At 43.1% G+C, this 22619-nt stretch overlaps 1 protein-coding gene across 2 annotated transcripts in view; it reads left to right on the top strand.

Moving 5' to 3' along the window:
* Positions 1-22619, top strand: part of DCHS2 (dachsous cadherin-related 2) — a 312281-nt gene that overhangs the window by 237642 nt on the left and 52020 nt on the right. For both annotated transcript variants that reach the window (XM_051819958.2, XM_051819960.2), the window contains exons 10-13: positions 827-1066; positions 10009-10143; positions 10339-10548; positions 15529-16386. In XM_051819958.2, coding sequence (XP_051675918.2) covers positions 827-1066; positions 10009-10143; positions 10339-10548; positions 15529-16386 — 1443 coding nt within the window. The remainder of the gene's footprint in view (positions 1-826; positions 1067-10008; positions 10144-10338; positions 10549-15528; positions 16387-22619) is intronic.

The following is a 22619-nucleotide window of genomic DNA, read 5'->3' as shown; positions in this document are numbered from 1 at the left end:
AATGTGAAAATTTGTATCCTATAAAGGCTACATGAGTTATACTGCTATAGGGCAGCAGATAGAGAGAACATCTTATTTGTGACTTATTGTCATGAATATCTTTGTTCTTCACTGTTAGTTTTAAAAAGACAGTCAAATGTCTTAGAGAATGTGGTTGCAATTTTGTAACTTTTTCACCTTTAAATTAGATGTATCATGTGAGATGAAAATTCTGTTATTAATATCATAGATATATTTTAAAATGAAGGTTAATGTTGGGTAGGTAGTTAATTTTTAGGGTGCAATTCTCTCAGTTGATGGTATAGAATAGATATTGTAACTGGGATGGGTTTTCTTTCTCTTTTTAAAAATTTGTATTTGCTTTCCTTTTTATTTGAAAGGCAGAGAGACATAGAGATCTTCCATTCAGTGGTTCACTCCCCAAATGCCCACCACAGCCAAGATAGCCAGGCTGAAACGAGGAGCCAGGAACTGCATCTGGGTCTCCTATATAGGACACAGGGATCCAAATACTTGGGCCATTACCTGCTACTTCCTAGGAAGCACATTGCCAGAAACCACGTAGCCAGTGCTCAAAACAGGCACTCCCATGTGGGATGTGGGCATTCCTAGAGGGACTTAACCCCTGTACTCAATGCTGGCCCCTTGGGGTGACTTTTCAAACTAAAGACATTAACATTTTATTCTACTAATGTATAAGTTTAGTGTGATTCATTCTTTACCAAATAAACATCGGAATCATTATCAAGTAAAAGATAAGGGGAAGTAAGCTTGACGTCTATAAAGAAGACTCGTTACATACTGCCTCTCTTCTCTTTCCAAACAGGCTTACTGACCACCGCCTGCCCCTTGGATTATGAAACTACAAGTCAGCACACACTGACCCTGCTGGCGCTGGACAATGGCATCCCTGCTCTCTCCTCCTCCCAGACCTTGACCATCACCGTGCTCGATGTAAATGATGAGGCACCAGTGTTTAAGCAGCGTGTGTATGAAGCTTCAGTTAAAGAAAATCAAAGTCCAGGTGAATTTGTCACACGGGTTGAAGCTGTGGATGGAGATTCAGGTAATTTAAAAAGGTGGCAAGTAGGTCATTAGTACTAAATGAAAAACACTCAAGGGTCTTAACTGGCATAATTTAAAGCAGTTATGGCCCAGAAAAAAAATGAACAGCTGCTTTTATCTCAGACTTTAAACACTTTTTTCCCTTGTATACATATGATAACACATATACACATAAAGATAATGTGTGCTCTTATATAGCGTTTGCTTATACTGGTCTTTATTATTATGTTAGAGTGTTACACACTTAATTAACATGTAGCTTATTGATATGATTTTGACAGTAAGCAGAAGTATAGACAAAGCATTGCGTATTGTTCTTGGTGAAATAGAAACATTGAGCAATGAAGGTAAGTGACTCTTACCTTTCCATATTTATATACAGCATAATGGAAGAACTGGGGTGCCCTCATCAGACTGCCTGGGCCTTTGCTTTTGTTTTAGTTTGTTTTCTCAGCTATCAGCTGCCTGCGTTTGAATCCTAGAATTGCCACTTATTTAAGTCGCATAACATTGATCAGGTTACCAATTCTGTCTGTTGTTCTACTTGTCTGTAAAATGGCGATAAGAGCAGAGCCCAATTTGTAGTTCCGTTATGAAGGTGAATGAGTTAATAATACATGTATAGAGTATAGACAAGTGCTTGGCACAACAAATGGGTAATAAATGCTGCCCTCTGCCATCACTATTGCTACCACTCCTCCTCCTCCTCCTCTACCTCCTCCTCCTCCTCTTACTCTGTTATTATCATCATTAACTACTAGATCCAGATAAACAACTTAGAATCAAACAGCTACTCTGACTAGGAATTTATAAATTTCTTAGGCTGGCTTTTCAATATCATTGTGACATTTTTGGCATTTGAATTTCAGTAGCTTTAATGCTATGTCATTTCTATTTGAGATAAAACAATAATAATTATAATGTGGTGCTTCCTAATCATAGCATTTTCTGTATTTTCACATCTGAAATCATATGCATGGTCTGATAAGGTAGTCTTTTAAAATTTACATTCGTAGATGTAGGTAGCATTATGCATTGATATATTATGTTCTGTTCTTACACAAGAATTGTAATAGGTATATGTAATAGGTATGTCTGTGGAATTAATGGTGTTAACAGTCATATTTCCCCCTTACTTGTTAATCAAAGAGGTAAAAGGCACATTTGCTGGCACTTTTAGACTAAATTACATACCTCCGGATCCTTTTCCCATTTGGAAAACATCATCTTTTAATGAGACACCTTTTACATGAATTTGCGTGTAATGCTAGAAACACTTTCAAGGGCCGACCTAATTTTCTCCTTTTTGACCAGAGTGGGGCAGTATGAACAAAGAATTTTTCTCAGTGTGCACCAAGACACATGACTAGAACATGCTAACAAGTTTGTATCCCAATCTGTGCTTAAAGAATTTCTGTAGCACATTTCTGGCAGCCTTCGTCGTGAAGGTGTTTGAAGCAGTGGTGAGCATACACAAGCTTTGTGTTCCACAGTGATGTCAGTGCAGCAAAGTTCTCTTGGAGCAGTCTCTGTGGTCAGCAGACCCACCCAGGGCTCTCGGCAACATGAAAACCACTGTCCAAAGTATGGGAAGTAAAACTAAATTTACGTTGTTGTAAACAATTTTGAAATCCATGCATTGTTTTTTTTTCTTAATATGCATTTTCTATAAACTTTTTGAAAACCCTACCTATGCATAGGATTTCACATTTTTCCCCCTACATTGAAATTTAACATAATTTCGATTCCATTTTCTCATGAACTTTTCAAATCACCATCAAATACTGAGTCTGTTGCTCTTCTGTGACTTAACACTCATTAAGGTATATGAAAATGCTTCTCCTTGGCCTTACTTTATTTTAGACATTTTATTTTTCTGTAATGAATCCTAACTGACAGATTTTCTTTTGCTTTAATGTTTGAAGAGGGAGAAAGGCATTTCTCTTAAATTTCTGCACATATCAGCTATGAGTGATTATCATGAATATGCGTTTCTGATTTCTGCCTTCAAGTTGCCTACTCTTAGTGTTGTTCTGTTTAGAGTGAAAGTCTATAGCCTGTTAATTATAATTGAATTGAAAGTTCATTATTCTAGAGAGTACAGTTTGCCAGCTGAGAATTTAGATGCAAAATTATTGTTTTTCTGGCTTGGCTGTTTGAAAATACACACGAACATCTTTGCTCTCCTAAGTCCCATGTACCCTTACATGTGTTGGAGACGATTTTGAATTCCTGGAAATCTCAGTATTTTTAATGAGGCCAGATCTGTTAAGCAGGTGGTTACATAAATACATGTGAATACTTGTGTGTATGCGTGTGCTTTTGAATATATTTTTCCCTAGATTTTTTTTTGTTATTTGGTTGAAACAATGAAATAGGATTATGCATGAGAATTAAATGATGTAGTCAACATTTTAACATAACTGGCATCACGTTGGAATTTATGAATGGTTTACTTTATAGTATGTATTTTTTTTAGAATACTGTACCGTTACTTGATGCTAGAGAGCGTAACATATGTTTTCAGGCATTCTGCATCGCAGTTGCAAACACTGAGTGTACAGCGGCGTTCGGCGCTCCAAACCCACAGGGATTTGAGCGCTGAATGTTTATGGTGTATGACTCACACTAATTCTAACAGGAGTCTCTGCTTGTATTAAAAAGGAAAAAAAAAAAAAAAACAACTGCCAGATTTTAACTAAGGTATTAAAACTGCTACAGCATTTGGTGCCACCAACAAGAGCTCCATTGTTGGTGAGAAAATATCAACCCCGCACACCCCTCTCCTGCTCCCTGGAGAAAAGGGTGCCCCAGCAGGGAAGAAGATTCATGACTGGCCCTTAAATTTGCTCCATCCCCCTCCGTGACTGCAGCGTTATTGAACGCTGCATTCTCCTATGGAAATTTAGAATCAGTTAATGTGCTGTTTCTCTCCATTTCAGAAAATGTATTCTTCTGGGGGTCTTGTTGAATAGACTGTACATCTGGTTTCCATGGTGGTCGCACACTGTGCTAGGCATACAAGCACGTGTGGAAATCAGTTCTAAGGATACGAGACCCACTTGATGGACATATTGCCTGAGTAGGTGACACAGGGAAAACATCACTCCCTAGAGGCATGGATTGTAAACATTAAACAGAACAGCCAACTTGAGTGGTTACTGGTGTGAGAGGGCTTTTTTTTTTCTTAAAGATTTATTAATTTATTTTTTCTTTTATATATTTATTTGAAAGAGCACGAGAGTGAGAGAGAGATCTTCAACCTGCTGTTTCACTCCCCAAGTGGCCACAACTGCTGGGCCCTGGAGTCTGGAATTTCGTCTGGGTGTTCTACATGGGTAGCAGGCACCCAAGTACATGAACTGCCTTCCACCGCCTTCCCTGACAAATTAGCAGGGAGCTGGATCAGAAGCAGAGCAGCTAGGACTCAAATTGGTGCTCTAATATGGGAATGCTGGTGTTACAAGCAGTGACTTAACCCACTGTGCCGAGATTATTTTAACAAAATACTGTGCATTCTCATAGCTAAACATCCTTATTCTTTATCTTTTAACAAATTCCAAAGGATATACAGAGGGTTACCTTACTCGCACAACTGCAATTTAAGCCTACACTTAGAACTGAAGAGAATCTCAGCAGTTCATTGAATCTGAGACACTATTAGTTATAAGATTCATTTCAGAAATGTCAACATCTGATAAAAAGTGTCTTAAAATTAATGAAATGTAGCCAATAGGAATTCCTTGTTGTAGCCATTGTAAAGCATCTAGTAGGCATGTAGCTTTACCCTCATGGGAAATTAGATTCCCCAGGTTTATGCCAGTGAAAGTTAGAAAAATCTTGCTACTCTTCTGACTGAGTTGGATTTGAACTTGGCTGCAATGCAGTATGTTGCAGTCTGACACTGGTTATCTCTGTTCATGTGAATAGGCATACCTTAACAAGGTGCCTGTTGAATCTGTCACTCATTTTGGGTGTGATCATCAGAGAGATTAATTCTAGGATTCCCAGTGAAACTTCCTGGTCTCCAACTGTGACCTGAGCTGCAGGTGTAAAGCATCACCTTGTAATTTTATTTAAGATTCTCATACATTCAAAAGCAGTCATTCTATAGCATATGAGGACATTTCAAAAAATTGGGGGAAAATGGGGTTAAAGAATAAGTTTATTTCCATGCAAAAAATTTTTTAAATCCATGCAGATTTTTTTCACACTACACATTTCCTGTGTGCTTTTGGATGACCCCCAAATAATGCTTTTTTTACCATCACGTGACCAATGTCAATGCCATTTGGGTCTCTAAGGAACCTGAGTCCTTTAAGTTAAGTTCTTTATTGAAGGACCCCAATTCTTTTATCCCAAACACAGGTGATAGTTTAATTAATCTTGATGACACACAATAGAATACTGGTAACTCAGTATTCTATTGTGTGTCATCAAGATTAATTAAACTATCACCTGTGTCACCAGTATTCTATTGCCCAAGGCAAGGAGCACTGCACTGCATTAAGACCAAAGACACAAGCAAAGCAGCACTAGAATCCCTGCTACCTGAGACCCACAGCTGGTGCAGACCCCCTACCGATCATCTGGTCAGGAACTCCAGAGGCTGCAGTGCATGTGTTAGATAACGGAGTAAGCCAAAAGAGGACCCCAGGGTAATTCAGAAGAGTGACTCCAGGAAGCTCCTCTGCCACTAGTTCCTGGAGACAAGGGGAGGTTTGGATCCTCAGAACCGAGGAAGAAAATGAGAGAGGAGGCCTTGCAGATCCTCGTTCTGGGAGTGCCTGGAAGAGGCTGATGAGCATTGCAGATAGGGACCACAGCAACCAGGAGGAAGGAAAACCTGCTTCCTCCCTCTCTGTCTCTCAGTTTCCTAGTGTCTCTGTGGCCAATTGTTCCTGGGGGATGGAGACCCCTGCTGGCCACGAGGAACTGCAGTCTGCACGTTCCCAGAGCCCCACGTCACAACAAAGAGGATAGAGGAATGGATTGAAGTCTGGGAGGCAAGAGTTTAAAAGCTAGCGCTCCGTGTGAATAACAGACAGAGGAGCAGGCAGAGGGCACTGTGACCACGGACCCCAACCGGAAGACACTTGGCCCATTTGAACAGGAGGGAAGCCACTGAGCCAGGAGTAACGCAGGGGAGCAAGTTCGTGAGAAGCTGTTGGGGAAATAAGCAACAGCCACAGTATCTGGGGTGCTGTAGGCTGTGGTAAGGTGTTCAGATGTTATGTATTTGCACATAATTGTCATATTTATGGGGAACCCTATGATGTTTCAATACATGCATGCATTGTGTAATGTTCAAATCGCTATAAACATATCTATCTCCCCAAATACGTATCATTTCCTTATGAGAAAACACTCAAAATCCTTTCTTCCAGTGTTTATTTTTAAGAAAATGCACAGTATATTATCATTATCTATAATCATCCCGCTCCTCAGTAGAATACAGGACTTCTCCTGTCTGAGTTAATCAGCTTCTTCCCATCCCTTTCTACCTCCTAATCTGTACCTCTGTGAGATCAACTTGGTTACAAATGACTGAAATCATTCAGTACTTATCAGAATTGTAGTTGGAGTGCATTCCAACACCCTTCCCTCATTTCATTAGCTCTTATTCATCTTTAGGATCTCAGGTTACATAGAAGGCAACTGAATTTACGTAGAATCCAAGTTGTTTCTCTGTTTTCCATGCCATACTCTCATTCCCAGGAGGGTAGACAATTGGTTATCTTATCTGCAGCCATGTACTTAGCACTTGGCTTGGTCCTTTGGCACCTAACATCACTCTACATATGGTTGTTGAATGAGATAACTAATGAACACACTGCACCTGAGATAAGCCTTCCTTGATCCACTTCCCCAGTGATTTCATGTATTTGGTCATGCATTCTGTCAACTCGTTGAATTAATTGTATCCCCCACTAGAGGGCACCTCTGATGACCTAGGTAACTTATTATTCTGTGATCTCTTTCCTGTGCCTGGAACCCAGATGCACATGTGCATTGCATAAATGAACACACTAAGGAATGAATCAGTCAACAAAATGAATAACTGAAGCCCAGTGCTCAGGTGTTATGTGCATATGGGAGCAAATAGAAGCCATCAGATTGGGAAGAATCTAGAATGAATGTATATTATGACATGACAATGAAGTGATGGCCAGAAAACCAGTTTTTAATACACAAAAAGACTCAAGGACTCCACTCCAGAAAGTCAGAGAAAGATATGTCATAGAGAAACCCAAAATATTTTTCTAAACTTTGGTTTCTGTTTTGTACTGCTGCTCCCCTGCTTCTTCCTTCCCTGCCTTTCTGTCTTTTTAAACAACAGCTTCAGACAGAAGGTGGAAGTGGCCAGCAATTTTATAACCAAGTTGTCGCTGATCACTGTAGAAATAGAAACTAGGAAGAGCTTTGATTTGAAGATAGCTACAGAGAATGGTTATCACTTTGAAAAGGAATTTAACTATAAAGAGGAAGGGGCAGCCTAATTCCTATTGCTAAGGAAGAATATAACCTAGGGGAAATTTTTAGGAGAAAGATCAGAATGGACAGGAAAATTCCTAGGGAGTGTATTTGAAGAATTACTTTTGCTAGCTGAGACGGAAAGCAAGGGTAGAGTTGAGGATAGATGTAGAAGGCTGAGCACGTCCTTTGCCATTGCCTCCTTCCTATCTGGGGTGTAGGAAGAGACGTAATCTGTGGGCATGAGCCAGGAGGGGTTCAGGTAGGAGACCTGAATGGCCAAGAGGAGACCAAGAGATGTGGGAAGATTGCCAGCTGACAATGATCTTCCATGAGCCTCAGTCCACATCTTGTGAAGTTTTCTCCTGCCCCAGTCAACTGTTGGCTGCCCAAGAAAGCAGAGATGTTCAGACGATGCTGGCCTGAGGCTTTGCTGGGAATCTTTGACACAAGGCTGCAGAACCTGTTCAAACAAGCAAGCTTGCTAAAGTGTTGGTTCCGTGGGCTGGACTGGGTTGGGGAAGAAGTGGATCCTGGAGAGATGTTCCAGAGGCGAGAAGTGGAACTGCAGGTGCTGCAAAAAATGCGTGGAAAACGCCGGTGATAGACTATGCATGGATTTCAAAATTTGGTACACTAAAAATAAACTAAATTCCATTTTCCACAAACTTTTAAGGTGCCCTCATCTGTATGTGTACACACACATGCATATCCCTCACTGAGGGGCTTGTCTGTCACTACATAGCTAGAGATGCAGAGCTCCAATTTTACTGAGGTGAAGGAAGGAGACCATAAAATCTGTCTTCTATTTTCTGAGTGCTTGAGTTTGATGATGTCATGTTCTGGATGATTATAGGGGTGTGAAGAAGAAACAAGGCACTAGCTGAAACCATGAGAATACAGGAAGAGATGTTTTCAAAATGCATCATAATGTGGTGCCACATTGCTCACTGAAGTTAGGAGGCTGAGCACTGAGTAGAAAACAAAAGAAAAAGCAATAAACAACTCTGTATACTTGCATCTGAAGAAAAGAGCCCTATAACTGAGCATCAACTTTTTAAAAAAATTTTTTTAGATTTATTTATTGGCCGGTGCCACGGCTCAATAGGCTAATCCTCCGCCCAGCGGTGCCAGCACCCCGGGTTCTAGTCCTGGTCGGGGCGCCGGTTTCTGTCCCGGTTGCCCCTCTTCCAGGCCAGCTCTCTTCTGTGGCCCGGGAGTGCAGTGGAGGATGGCCCAAGTGCTTGGTCCCTGTACCCTCATGGGAGACCAGGAGAAGCACCTGGCTCCTGGCTTCGGATCAGCGCAGTGCACCGGCCGTGGCGACCATTGGAGGGTGCACCAACGACAAAAGGAAAACCTTTCTCTCTGTCTCTCTCTTTCTCACTGTCCACTCTGCCTGTCAAAAAATTTTTTTTAAAAAAAGATTTATTTATTTGAAAGAGTTACACAGAGAGAGAAGGAAAGGCAGAGAGAGAGGTCTTCCATCTGCTGGTTCACTCCCCAGTTGGCTGCACCTATCCCAACCCAGGAGCTAGGAGCTTCTTCCAGGTCTCCCACGTGGTGTAGGGGCCCAAGCACTTGGGCCATCTTCCACTGCTTTCCCAGGCCATAGCAGAGAGGGGGATGGGAAGTGGAGCAGCAGGGACTTGAACTGGTGCCCATATGGGATGCTGGCACTGCAGGTGGTGTCTTTAACCGCTATGCCACAGTGCTGGCCCCGAAGCATGGACTTTTTAAAAGAGTTATTTATTTATTTGAAAGGAGAGTTACAGAGAGAGGGAGAGGGAGAGACAGAGAGATCTTCATCCACTGGATCACTTCCCAGATGGCTGCAACAGCCAGGATTAGGCCAGGCAGAAGCCAGGAGCCAGGAGCTTCATTGAGGTTTTCCACATGAGTGCCAGGGCCCCAAACACTTAGGCCATCTTTCACTGCTTTTCCCAGGCACATTAGCAGGGAGCAGGATAGGAAATGGAGCAGCCAGGACATAAACTGGCTTCCACATGGGGTGCTGGCATTGCAGGCAGTGGCTTTACCAGCTACACCACAACACCAGCCTCTGAGCATGGACTTTTAAGTACAGGGTCAATCCACAGAAATTGTCATTTGCCCTACAAGCTTGCATTTGTGTTATCAAGTGCCAATCAGGAGTGTTAAGAGGAGTAATTAGGAATATGTTATAGAATTGCATAGTCATAAGAAAATTTTTATGGGAGGGAAAAAATCCTAAGCATTCAATGTGGGTAAGTCTCTTAAGACTTTTACAAATCAAGTAGTTTAGCTCATGAGGCTTTTGTTTAGCAAGAGCAGTCAAAGAGCTTTTTTTTTAAATCTTATTCTGAAGGCTATTTAAGAATCCCACTTTATTCACCTATGTACTAACACATTAAAAAAAGAAAAAGGAATAGCAAAATAATCAGATAGATTCCCTAGGCATAATATGGTTTTCTTGATGTGTTCCTAAAGGCATCAGTTCCAAGCTTCGGTTTGAAATCATGCCAGGGACTTCATTTGACTCATTTGAGATAAATCCTGACACTGGAGAAGTAGTGACAACCACGACGTTTGACAGAGAAGTTCAGCAAGTTTTCATCCTTCGAGGTAAGAGATATTTTGAGTGTGCTCAAAACCAAAAAGTTGAGTGGTGAAATTTTACATTTCAGTGGATGTCTTTACATAAAATTTGATGGACCTGGCACCACTCGATTAGTGTAATCTGATGCTGTCTCATTAGAACAATATATTTTGGGTATGAATTAATGAGCACAATCCATGCCATCTTTGTGTTCCCATCAGTACTTGCGCGGGACGGGGGTGTCCCTTCATTGTCTGGCACCACCACAGTTCTCTGCACCATTGAAGATGTAAATGACCATGCCCCAGAGTTCATCGTCCCCAGTCATGCCATTGAGATTCCGGAAAACCGAGAGCCAGGGGTAGTCTATACCGTTTTAGCCTCTGATATGGATGCTGGCAATAATGGAGCTGTCACCTATCACATAATTGGTAAGTACTTTGCAATTATAATTTCCCTCCCTCCCCATCCCAACGGGATTGACACACACCCTATGTGGTGGCTGTTCTGTATTTGCTAACTTACCTGCTGCATTTTCATAAAAAGTACATGCTCTGTAAGAACTGAAAGGATCTCCTTCACACAGCCGCCCTGACTCCTCAGTTCTTAAAACTCTGCCCTTGAGAACTCCTTTAACCTTTTCTCCTATGCTGACATTAGTGGTGTACAGATGGAACAGGTAGCTTCTCTTCATTTAGTATCATTCATAGACTTGCTTGTTTGCATTATGATTCATTCATTCATTCATTCATTCGAAAGGCAGAATTACAGATAGGCAGAGGCAGAGAGATCTTCCATCCACTGGTTCACTCCCAAAATGGCTGCACGGCCAGGACTGGACCAATCTGAAGCCAGAAGCCAGGAGCTTCTTCTGGGTCTCCCACACAGGTGCAGGGGTCCAAGCACTTGGACCATCTACTGCTTTCCCAGGCCATAGCAGAGAGCTGGATCAGAAGAGCAGCTGGGTCTGAAATTGGTGCCCATATGGGATGCTGGAACTGCAGACATGGGCTTAACCTGCTATGCCACAGCGCAGGCTCCCATGTTATGCTTAAAAAAATTTATTTATTTGGAATGCAGAATTACAGGGTGGGGCAGGGATGGTGGCGGAACAGAAAGAGAAAGAGAAATTTAAGATTTTTAAGATTTTTCCAGAGACTATAGGGTCCAAGTTTCAAAATTATTTTGGATTAAATTATTATAATTGCTATAAGATTGAAATAGCAAAATTATATTTCAAATTTTGATAAATTAATGATGTAAAAAGTAAAGTTGAATTGGAAATGCATTTTTTAAGATTTATTTATTTATTTGAAAGGCAGAGTTACAGAGAGGTGGAGGCAGAAAGAGAGAGGTCTTCCATCCACTGGCTCACTCCCCAGATGGCTGCAATCACCAGAGCTGCACCAATCCAAAGTCAGGAGCCAGGAGCTTCTTCCAAGTTTCCCACATGAGTTCAGGGGCCCAAGGACTTGGGCCATCTTCTACTGCTTTCCTAAACCGTAGCAAAGAACTGTTTCAGAAGTGGAGCAGCTGGGACTTGAACCAGCACCCATATGGGATGCCGACACTGCAGGTGGCGGCTTTACCCGCTACACCACAGTGCTGGCCCCAGTAATACATTTCTTCATGAGACTGATGAGTTAATTTTTCCAAGTAGTTTATGAATCTGGGAACTCCTGTCTGCTAGAGTAAGACAAGGTACAACACCAAGTCTGTCGCTGTTTTTCTTTATTAAGCATGGAGAGTCTTTGATCATATTTTTTAAAATGGGGAAAAGATTATTGTTACAGAAGTATATTTAGTCCTTGAATTCCTTCTGAGTTACATGTTCGAAATATTCAATGAATCATCTTATCTTTCACTTCATATGGTTACTCCTTAGAAATTTGAATAGGTCCTGGGATTTAGTTGAGCGCAAAGACTCTCCTAACCAAGAAAGGATGGTTTTCCCTGGGCATTGAAGTTAGTGACTATTTCCATATCCAACGCCAACTTTGGGAATGCCCCCTTAACCTGGCAGCCATTTACTTGGGTGAAAGTTGAGGCTCTTTTTTAGTTTGTGAGAAGGGCGGTTGTAAAGGTGAATATGGGGAAGCTACACCCTGTGATCCTAGGTGAAGAATTTTACCAACAAGGGTATGTAAACTGAACTTCTAGAAATCACCTTAAAGCTACCTGATCCCAGGTACTCCCTGGAGAGCTTAATGTAACCCCAGACATATGCACACTTCATTTTAAGAGCGACCTACAGGGCCCGGTGTTGCGATGTAGTTGGTAAAGCCTCCATCTGTGACTCCCTACCTGTGATTCGGGCATCCAGTTTGTGTCCTGGCTGCTTCACTCCCAATCAAGCTCCCTGCTATGGCCTGGGAAAAGCAGTGAAAGATGGCCTCATACTCGGTCCTCTGCATCCACGTGGGAGACCCAGAAGAAGATCCTGGTTCCTGGCTTCAGCCTGGCCATGGTGGCCATCTAGGGAGTGAACCAAAGGATGGAAGATCTCTCTATCTCTCCTTCTCTCTCTGTAACTCTGACTTTCAGATAAATAGGTAAATCTTTAAAAAATGATCTAAACACCCTTCACTCATGGACCTAAGCCCAGTCCTGAATCCTTCCTCCCTTACTCCTTCCTTGTTTTATATTCTTACTCTGTTTGGGTGAGTCTACTCCCTCCATGCACACATTATTTCAGAACCTCTTCATTGCTCCAGTACAGATGACTAACAGCCTCCTACACTTCCTGTTATCTCATCGACCTTTGACCTTGATGCTTCAGTCCTCTTCCTAAACACAGAAAGTGGATTTATGACAATGTGTTCTCACACCCTTCTGGGGCTCCCCCATACATTTCAGAATAGGCACTCTCAGAATCTTATGATTGGACGCCTGCTTACTGCCCCAATTCATGTCTTCTCTTCTCCCCTGCTCTACGTGCAAGTACCAAGGGAACCTTGTGTTGTGGTCACACTAAAACAACCGTTGCCTGTTGCTTTCTCCTATTTCCAGAACTTCACACAGACTCTTCTCTTTAGAGAGTAGAGTTCTCTAAATCCTGTAGTTTAAGAGTGAGCTTTGATGTCGCAATTTCTGGTAGGTATTTCCTGGTCACCTCACACAAGGCTGTGAGTCATTCCTGTGTGTTTCCAAGTGCCCGCTGTGCATACTGTTGTCACGTCTCACTTTAGTGTCTAGGTCGGTCTTGCCTTCCTCCTAAATGATAAACTCTTGCGAATGGGGTCGTGTCTCACTCTTCTCACGGTCCCAAAGTCAAGCACATACTTGGCAGACAGCTGGTGCTCTTTAAACGTTTGTGGAGTGCATCACTTTATCGACTACAAATACCACAGAAATGTGACTTGTCTATCTCTGCTTTTGTAGGGATGTCTTAGAAGTGTAAATGCAGGACCCCGAACCTGAGCCCCAACATGAGCTGTTGCTTTGGTTTTTCTCTGAATTCCATTCCTCTCTGTCCCCAGATGCCTCTGGTACTTGAACTCCATTCAGTTCCCACACTGTTGAACCAATACTCGCTCTTTTGTCCTGCTTTTCATCCAAGTAAATGGCTTACCAATCTTTGAACCAAATCTTACTTAAGAATGGATTTATTTATTTATTTATTTGAAAGGCAAAGTTAGAGAGAAAGACAGATATAATCCATCCACTGTTTCTCTCCCCAAATGGCCACAATGACTGGAACTGGGCCAGTCCAAAGCCAGGAGCCTGGAACTCTGTTGAGGATTCCCAGTGGGTGGCAGGGGCCCTCAAGCACTTGGCCATTTTCTGCTGTTTTCCCAGGTGCATTACCAGGAAGTTGGATTGGAATTAAAGAAGCCAAGGCTTGAACCAGCCCCCATATGGGATGCTGGCATCGCAGGTGGCAGATTAACTCACTGTACCACCACACTGGCCCACTAAACCACATCTTTCCATGTTAACTTTCAGGTTTATTTAAAAATGTCTGAAAGCTTTTCATCCCTGTGTTCAATTTTGACCTTTGTTCTATTTAGTACCATGGAATACAGTAAAGGTATGTTGTTTGAAGGGTGCAGAGATGAGTAAAACATTGCCCTTGCTTATTTTGTGGAAGAAAGTGGCAAGTGTCCCACTCATTTTTATGGAAGTCTTGCAACTCATGCACAAAGTGCCATGGGAATGTAGAAGAGGCAGCTCTCTGTAGTAGTGTAATTGGCATAAGATACGTAGTGAGCAACACTGGAAAACATTACCACAATCTGTTCATTTCTGGTAGACATCTAAAAATGAACATTGTATCTTTTTTCTTATCCCTGACCCTTGTTTTATTTCAATAAAACATGTTTTAATAATCCCACGAGGAAAATATGTGAATATAAAAGTTGTAGATGGAGTCCAGTGCAGTGTTTAAACACATGCACCACATTAACTGATCCAACCACTCAGTTAGGCTTTCTGTTTCCTTATCTTTTCTTAGTGTTTGGAGCTTGCCAGCTCCTCTCTTTCCTAAAGATGTACAAATATTGCATGTTAACCCCAATCTTTAGAATAATATTATGAAGACTAAATGAAATATATACAAAGCATTTTTGCCAAGCCCTCAGAAATATACAAGGAGATTGTCATTATAATCTGTTACTCTTGAACATGAAGGTGGAGCTGCCCACGCAAACAACACTGGTACGTGATGAAGGTTCAAGTGGTGGGGTTCCTGCCAGCCACGTAGGAGACCTGGATTGAGTTGCTGGCTGGGAGCCACTGCAGCCACTTAGCAGAGTGAACCAGCAGATGGGAGCTCATTTTCTCTCTGTCTTTGGGAATGGGCAAAAAAAAAAAAAAAAAAAAGGCACTGCTGTTGCAAATCAGTGAAAGCACATGTTGGGTGAAGACATACAGAATTATATTATTTTGTGTATCCCTTTGATAGAAGTCCATAGAGGCGAGCATTTGGCACAGTGGTTGAGACACTACTTGGGATGCCCATGTCCTACATAGCAGTGCCTGGCTTGACTCCTGGCTCCTCCGTGTCTGACCCAGGTTTCTGCTCATGCGCACGCTCAGAAGTAGCAGATGGTGGCCCAAGGAGCTGCATCTCTGCCTTGTGGGACACTTGGCTCGGGTTCCAGCCTGGCCTTCCCCAGCTGCTGTGGACATTTGGGGCATGAACAAGAGGGCAGAATCCCTCTCTGCTTCACCATATCTCTCTGTTTCTCTGCCTTTCAAATAAAAAAAATAAGAATTTTTTCAAGCGTTCAGAAGGTCTGGGACTTTATCATGTTCACTGTTAGGTCCCCAGTACCTTCAAAAGTGCTAGGATGCAATGATCAGGAGGTATTCTTTGAATAGAAATTCACATGCATATGGAGCTAGAAAGGGCTGCTGTTTTTTTTTTTTTTTTTTGGTTCAATTGAATTTTCATTTTGCTTGTTTAATAGGTGGAAATACTGATGGATACTTCGCCATTAATGAAACATCAGGAGAACTGTCAACCACTCAGGCTCTGGACCGGGAGCATATCAGCTCTTTCACCCTGGTCCTCCTGTGCTCCGACCTGGGCGTCCCCCCCAGGAGCTCCTCCATGGAGATGCACATCAGGGTTCTGGATGACAATGACCACGGCCCTTCCTTCCCCACGCTCCATTACCAGACCTCAGTGACAGAAGGTGCTCAAGTGGGGACGCAGGTCCTTGTGCTCTCTGCCGTGGATGAGGATGAAGGCCTGAATGGGCAAGTGGAGTATTTTCTGATGGACGCAGCTTCTGGTGCCTTCACCATTGATCCCACAGCAGGCACAGTGAGAACCGGCCACACCCTTGACCGAGAAGCCAGGTCTCAGCATACGTTCAAGGCAGTGGCCAGGGACCGTAGCACTCAGGGCTCAAGAAGCACCACAGTACTTATCACTGTGTGTGTCACTGACGTGAATGACAACGATCCTGTTTGGGACCAGAACCCCCTTGACGTTTTTCTCTCCTCCTGGTCAGCTCCAAACCAGACAGCTGCCATTCTGAGAGCCAAGGACCTTGACTTGGGGCCCAATGGAACCGTCACGTTTGGCTTTGCAGAGACCCAGACAGTGTTTTCTATTGACCACTATACAGGAGAAATTCAACTGCAGCAAAGTCCATCCCCGGAAAGGTTTCCTATGTGGCTGCAGTTAAGAGTTACAGATCAAGGAGTTCCGAGCAGGACGACCACTGGTCTCTTGGTCGTTCACATGGAAGGAGAAGATGTCAAGATTTCCTTCAGTGAGCATCTGTATGAAGGGCTTGTGACAGAGAATTGTGAGGCAGGTGAGTGTTCCCTCAAGGTTTTATTTATTTATGTCTTTATGTATGTATGTATGTATGTATATATGTATTATATTGTACCCATTTTGGCCAACTGCTTTAAACTGCAGATTATATATAAGAGTGCTATTGCAGATTCAGTTATAAAATTTCGAGCCCAGCCACTTTGTGGGATTGGAAAGTCAAAATCGGTACTGCTACAGGTAGTGCGGTCTGAGATCAGATATTCGAGTAGAAGAAAGTTGAAGGCCAGGTTGCTTGTCACCCTACTGGGGTGCCTTCCATGAAGACCCGTTCACAAGACTGCAGAATGCATGGATGGGACGCCTTCATCCTGCTTCACATTGCGTTTTCTTGATGCCTGGGCAGAGCCACCCTTCTTAGTTCCCCCAGAGTTGGAATTACTTCATTCAGTTTGATGTTTACCCTTTTAAAAACCTGCTTATTCAAACTTACACTCAAGGAAGAATGGAACATTTCCTGTAAATACACAGACAGGGATACACAGCAGGAACTCAGGGAGTTGGGACCCCTCTCTGAAAAGTAAATATGACATCAGTGAAGGATACAAAGTCCAAACTGAGGGGTAAGCTAAAAGCTGCAGATGCAACAGGAGCTGGGATGGGAGAAACAAAGAAGGGCCATTTGTGAGGCTATCAATTCTTTTTTTTTTTTAAGATTTATTTATTTGAAAGGCAGAGTTACAGAGAGGCAGAGGCAGAGAGAGAGAGAGAGAGAGAGAGAGAGAGAGAGATCTTCCATCTGCTGGTTCACTCCTCAAATGGCTGCAATAGCCAGAGCTGTGCCGATCCAGAGCCAAGACCTTCTTCTAGGTTTCCCATGCGGGTACAAGGGCCCAAGCACTTGGGCCATCTTCTGCTACTTTCCCAGGCCATAGCAGAGAGCTGGATCGGAAGTGGAGCATCCAGGACTTGAACCAATTCCCATATGGGATGCCGGCGCTGCAGGTGGCAATTTTACCAGCTACGCCACAGTGCCAGCCCTGAGGCTATTGATCTTTGTTAGATGCAACTGACCGGTACCTGGGTTGTCAGGATTTCCTAGGCCCCTGTAATGTACAGTGATAATGTGCATAAGACATTGAGGTTCCAACTGGCCAAAGCTTCCTTTACAAGAGGAATTCAGTACAGGCTGAAAGATCATATCAAACACTCAAAGGTCATTTTTCCCTTATTTGTTTTTGAATTCCAGTGATTTTTGAAAGGTTGCAAATCTATTGATCAGTGTTAGAATGGCTTTGATACAATTTATTCAATGGCATTTTATAGCTGCCAGCATAACATTTCTTCCTCAGATACACTTGCAATTTTAACCTTTATTTTCAAATGAAACATATATGTCTATTGGAAGCTTAATTTTTTGTGTGTGGGACGCTCAAAAATCTTATCAATAGGTGCCACTTGACATCTTGAATGAATTATATTTTGTATATTATCATAAATTCTCATCACTCTAAACTACTTTTAACTTTTCATGACCTTTTAAGAAAAATGAAAAGTTAAAAATAACTGCAATCCATTTGTATTTGTTTGACATTTTCTTGTTGGAGACCCTAAAGGTTCAGGCTTTGATTAACATTGCATGCATCTATTAACCACATTAAACATAACACCTCCATTGTTTAAACCAACGCAGAGTTTCCATTTTAAAAGCTCCCCTTTGATAGATGAATCTTTAAAATCAGCAAACGTCCACGTGTTTGCAGTCACTCAGAGGATGCCAGCTGCCCATGAGGCTGAGGCTGGCCCTACAGCCCAGTGACAGGGAAACTTGTCCAGGGGACCCCTGCCTTTTTGCCTGTGACCACCCCTCCTGCTTGGCTGCTTCCCCCACCAGAGTGAAAAAGAATTGAATCATCCTGCATCTCTTTCAAAGTTAAGGACAGACCACTTGTTGCCCACAATGTTTAAATACACTCAACATTTCAAATGAAACTTCTAGAAGCCAGATTTCATGTCTTCTTTTCACTTGCAATGTTTGGGTCATCTGATGAAAATGAATCAGTCACCATAGTCCCCGCTGTGGGCTTCTCACAACCTCATGCATTTCCTTGGATTACCAAGAGGGGGAAATTGAAATTCTCCATTACACATGGCCCTGATGAAAAGACTTTGAAAAATGTGAAGAAAAATCAAACCATGATGACACGCAGGGCCCTCCACCTGGTAAAATATCGTTTAATAGGGTACGATAAATAAGTTAGACCTTGGCTAACTTGGCCTGCGGCGCCGGCACCCCAGGTTCTAGTCCCGGTCAGGGCGCCGGATTCTGTCCCAGTTGCTCCTCTTCCAGTCCAGCTCTCTGCTGTGGCCCAGGAGTGCAGTGGAGGATGGCCCAAGTGCTTGGGCCCTGCACCTGCATGGGAGACCAGGATAAGCACCTGGCTCCTGCCTTCGGATCGGTGCAGCGCGCCGGTTTTGGGGGTGAACCAATGGAAGGAAGACCTTTCTCTCTGTCTCTCTCTCACTGTCTAACTCTGCCTGTCAAAAAAATAAATAAATAAGTTAGATCTTAATATTGTTGAGGAAAAAGCCTTCTTCCACACCATTGGCAGTTGATGCAGTGAATCCTGGCTGCTACCTCAGTCACACTGGGTGTGTGTGCGTCAGTAAGGGACTGTGGCCCCAGCACAACCTGAATGGGTCCTGGTGCGTGTGTGTCAGTGAGGAAGCTGTGGAACCAAGGCGACCTGAGTGGGTCCTGGTGCATGTGTCAGTGAGGGAGCTGTGGCATAAGAAGCCAAAACTGCAATCAGGGAGTTGTTTGCTAACTGTACAAATGCGAGGAGGATGTGATTCAGATTTTGATTATTGTCAGAGTATGTTACCCTTCTCAGGCACAGTTTACACAGCACTGCCAAGGAGAATTTCATGATGCCTGCGTTGACTGTCTGGGCTTCAGTTGCTCATGAAGTTCCTTTTTGCTTTACATATTCCTAGTTTGGCTTCTTAATACCTCAGGCAAGGTTTCTGGGGCTGGTGCTATGGCATAGTAGGTTAAGCCTTCGCCTGCAGTGCCAGCAACCCATATGGGCATCAATAATTTGAGTCCCAGAAACTCCATTTCTGATCCAGCTCCCTACTGGTGCACCTGGGAAAACAGCAGAGATTGGTCCAAGTGCTTGGGCTCCTGCACCCATGTGGGAGATGTGGAGAAAGCTCCTGCCTGGCTCCTGGCTCTGAGTCAGCCCCAAGTGGGAGGAATGAACTAGTGATGGAAGACCTCTCTCTCTCTCTCTCTGCCTCTCTATAATTCTGCTTCTCAAATAAATAAGTAAATCATTAAAAATAAAAGACCTGTTCAGGGAACCATTTTGTAGCATTCTTCTCTGAACCTTTTTTTTTTTTTTTTTTTTTTTTTTTAGATTTATTGGTTTGAAAGGCAGAGTTACACAGAGGCAGGGGCATATGGGAATGCAGGCACTGCAGGTGGTAACTACCCGCTACATCACAGCATCAGCCCCACCATTGTGTTTTGAATACAGACTCAACAGGGTTCATATTATTTATGTATGTATTTATTTGAGGGGCAGATAGAGCAAGAGACACAGAGACACTCTCTTTGGGAACTCTCTAAATGCCCGCAGTGGCTGCACGGGGATCCAAAGTTAAGAGCCAGAAACTCAATCCAGGTCTCCCGCCTTGGAGGGCAGGAACTCAGCCGCTGAAGCCATCACTGATGCCTCCCAAGGCCCACATCAACAGGAGCTGGAATAAAGAGCCACAGCCAGTGATGAAATCCTGGCGCTCCACTGCGGGATGTAGGCATCCTAGCAAGCTTCTTAACTGCTCAACTAAGTTAGCAGTGTGGACAGGAGGGAGAAGCTCTGGTGTTCTGTTGCGCAGTAGGGTGACTATAGATAATTATAATGTAAACATTCAGTTTCTGAGCATTTATTTAATCTCTTCCCTCCCCAGATAATTTTGATAATCAAGTGGGCACTTTGTCATCATTATTACCCCCAGTTGTAAGTCTAACACCTGGAGATGAAGGTGCACCAGAAGTAGCTGGGGGAAGCTTCCCACTAGGAAGAGCAAAACTAGAAGGAAGTTTGTTCCTTGTAGGTCTTCAGCAAATGTTGAAATCATTTTACCATTGAGTCATTACTTCTAAGATAGAAAAAAAAAAGTCACATGGCAAAATGAGAATAAAACTGAGTGGGTGGGGAAGGATGGGCGGGACAGTGGGAGCCAGCAGGGCAAATGACAGGTACAAAACCCTGGGGACTCAGAGTATGGTGAGTCTACCATGTAGCAAGGCACTGCACCTGCAACAGCCAGGGAGTAGCTTGCTCAGAAACTCAAATGGAGAAGAGAGACAGTGATGGCCTTCAAGTGATCTAAAGCAACTTTGATGATGCATGAAGAGTGGTCTGGAGAGAGAGAGATGAATGGTCAATAATCAAGGCCTGGATAGAGCCACAGCAGTGAGGGAGAGCTGGGACATGTGCTCCACCAGGGTTTTGAAGACCTGGTGATTGCTAAGACCCCCAGGGTTCTCAACCCTGGCTACACATAGAGACACCTGGGAAGCTTTGAAACTTGGGCCACCCACCTACACAATCCATTCACTGAGGCTGTTTGAAAACAAACCAGATTTACTAATGGGTAGAAGCTTCCTTGTGATTCCAATGTGCAGCCAAGGGTGAGAGTAGAAAGAAGAGAGGGAAAATCAGGAGTCGTGCCAATATTTTAGAGGAGTTGGAGAAATACTGTGTCTACCAAGGAGCCTGAGATGGGCGTGCTGTGGTAGTAGTGACCATTGCTGAGAGGATATGGTTACAGAAGCAGAAAAGGAGCACATTGGAGAAGCAGGGAGCAGTCAACCACGCTTAATTTGGGGCAGAGGTTAAGTAATACATGGACTCAAAGGAGATGACAACCAGCTGAGACTGGGCCTGGCCCCAGAGCTTAAGTGAGGAGATGGCCCCTGCCCACTGAGTGGGGCTTCAGTGTTGGCAGTCCCTCACCCTGGTGGAGCTAGGGTTGCTGGAACTTGAGAGGATCTGAGGATGCCATCTTGGCATTAGAAAAGGAGGCTTGTCTGAGACAATAAGGGGTGGCACTATTAGGGAAATGAGGGCCCGAGAGGGTCTGGAGAGAAAGTTCTCAGGAGCAAGTTGACTCTGTTTGCGATGCCTGTAACAAGCCACAGCTGATCCCAGAATCCGTATTAGGGAATCGGCTCCTGATAACACTTCCTGCCCGAAATCCAAAGTGTTCTCAGCTGAACAGAATTCAGCAACTTAAGAAAGGATCAAGAACGTGGGAGAGAAGAAATCCTTTAGCATCTTATTTTAGAAGTTAGAGTATAGCAAGGTGCAGGGCGGAGACAGGGAATTCTGTTTCCCACCAGTTGGGCTGTGAAGGGAGAGAAAGGAGTATGAGGCTGAAGGGCCGCAGGACAGGAGGGAGCACTTTTTCCAACATGGAAGGAATTTGGACACTTGTGACTTGTGGCACTTTGAAGATTACAAGGATTTATTTAAGTCAGAATCAAAGCAAACCATTTAGTAGAATATCAGGATTTCCTTTCTTTTGTTTTTGTTTTTGATTAGCACCTATTATTTGAGGCTGTTTGAAGCCTGGTTTCCTATTATTTTGAGGACAGTAATGTCTCTCTGCACAGCTGCTGTGACAGGCAAATGGAATCATTAAAATAGTCTTAGAATATTGTGCTCATATTATTTGCCAATTAGAAACATCTTAAAAGACATTTCTGTAAGCGAAATGTAATGTAAGTTGTTTTGAAAACATTTGTCTTTTTTTAAGCTAATTGGAAAGATGTTGGGTATCTTAGAACCGAAGTGGAAGATTTCTCACACAGGAATAGCATGTAGCCTTTGTTCCTTGACCCATGCAGGCTCAGGAACCTGGCTGGGTCCTTGGGTTCCAGAAACTAGAAAGAATAAGGATGGCTCTTGAAAGTCCAGGGAATCTAAAGTCTTAGTGTCACCCTGGAAGTGGCGGCCTGGACAGCAGATGGCTGGGCAGTGCGGGAAGACCAGCAACCCCAGGTTCATGAGCAAAATATAGGCTCTGATGCAGTATTGGGCAACTCTGACGATTCTCAAGCTCATGTTTTAAATATAGTCTCCTGTAAATTATAGTAGGGACTGCCAATGATGACTTTAGCACCTTCTTTTCTCTAGGTTATTATAAGTGTATTTTAAAATAATTAAATGCAGCAATTTTTAGATAATTGTTCCTTAAAAT

This window comes from Oryctolagus cuniculus, chromosome 8 (assembly GCF_964237555.1).
Source record: "Oryctolagus cuniculus chromosome 8, mOryCun1.1, whole genome shotgun sequence".
In the NCBI taxonomy this organism is placed as follows: domain Eukaryota; kingdom Metazoa; phylum Chordata; class Mammalia; order Lagomorpha; family Leporidae; genus Oryctolagus; species Oryctolagus cuniculus.
The sequence above is the reverse complement of the archived record's forward strand: the minus strand, read 5'-3'. Positions and strand labels throughout refer to the sequence as shown.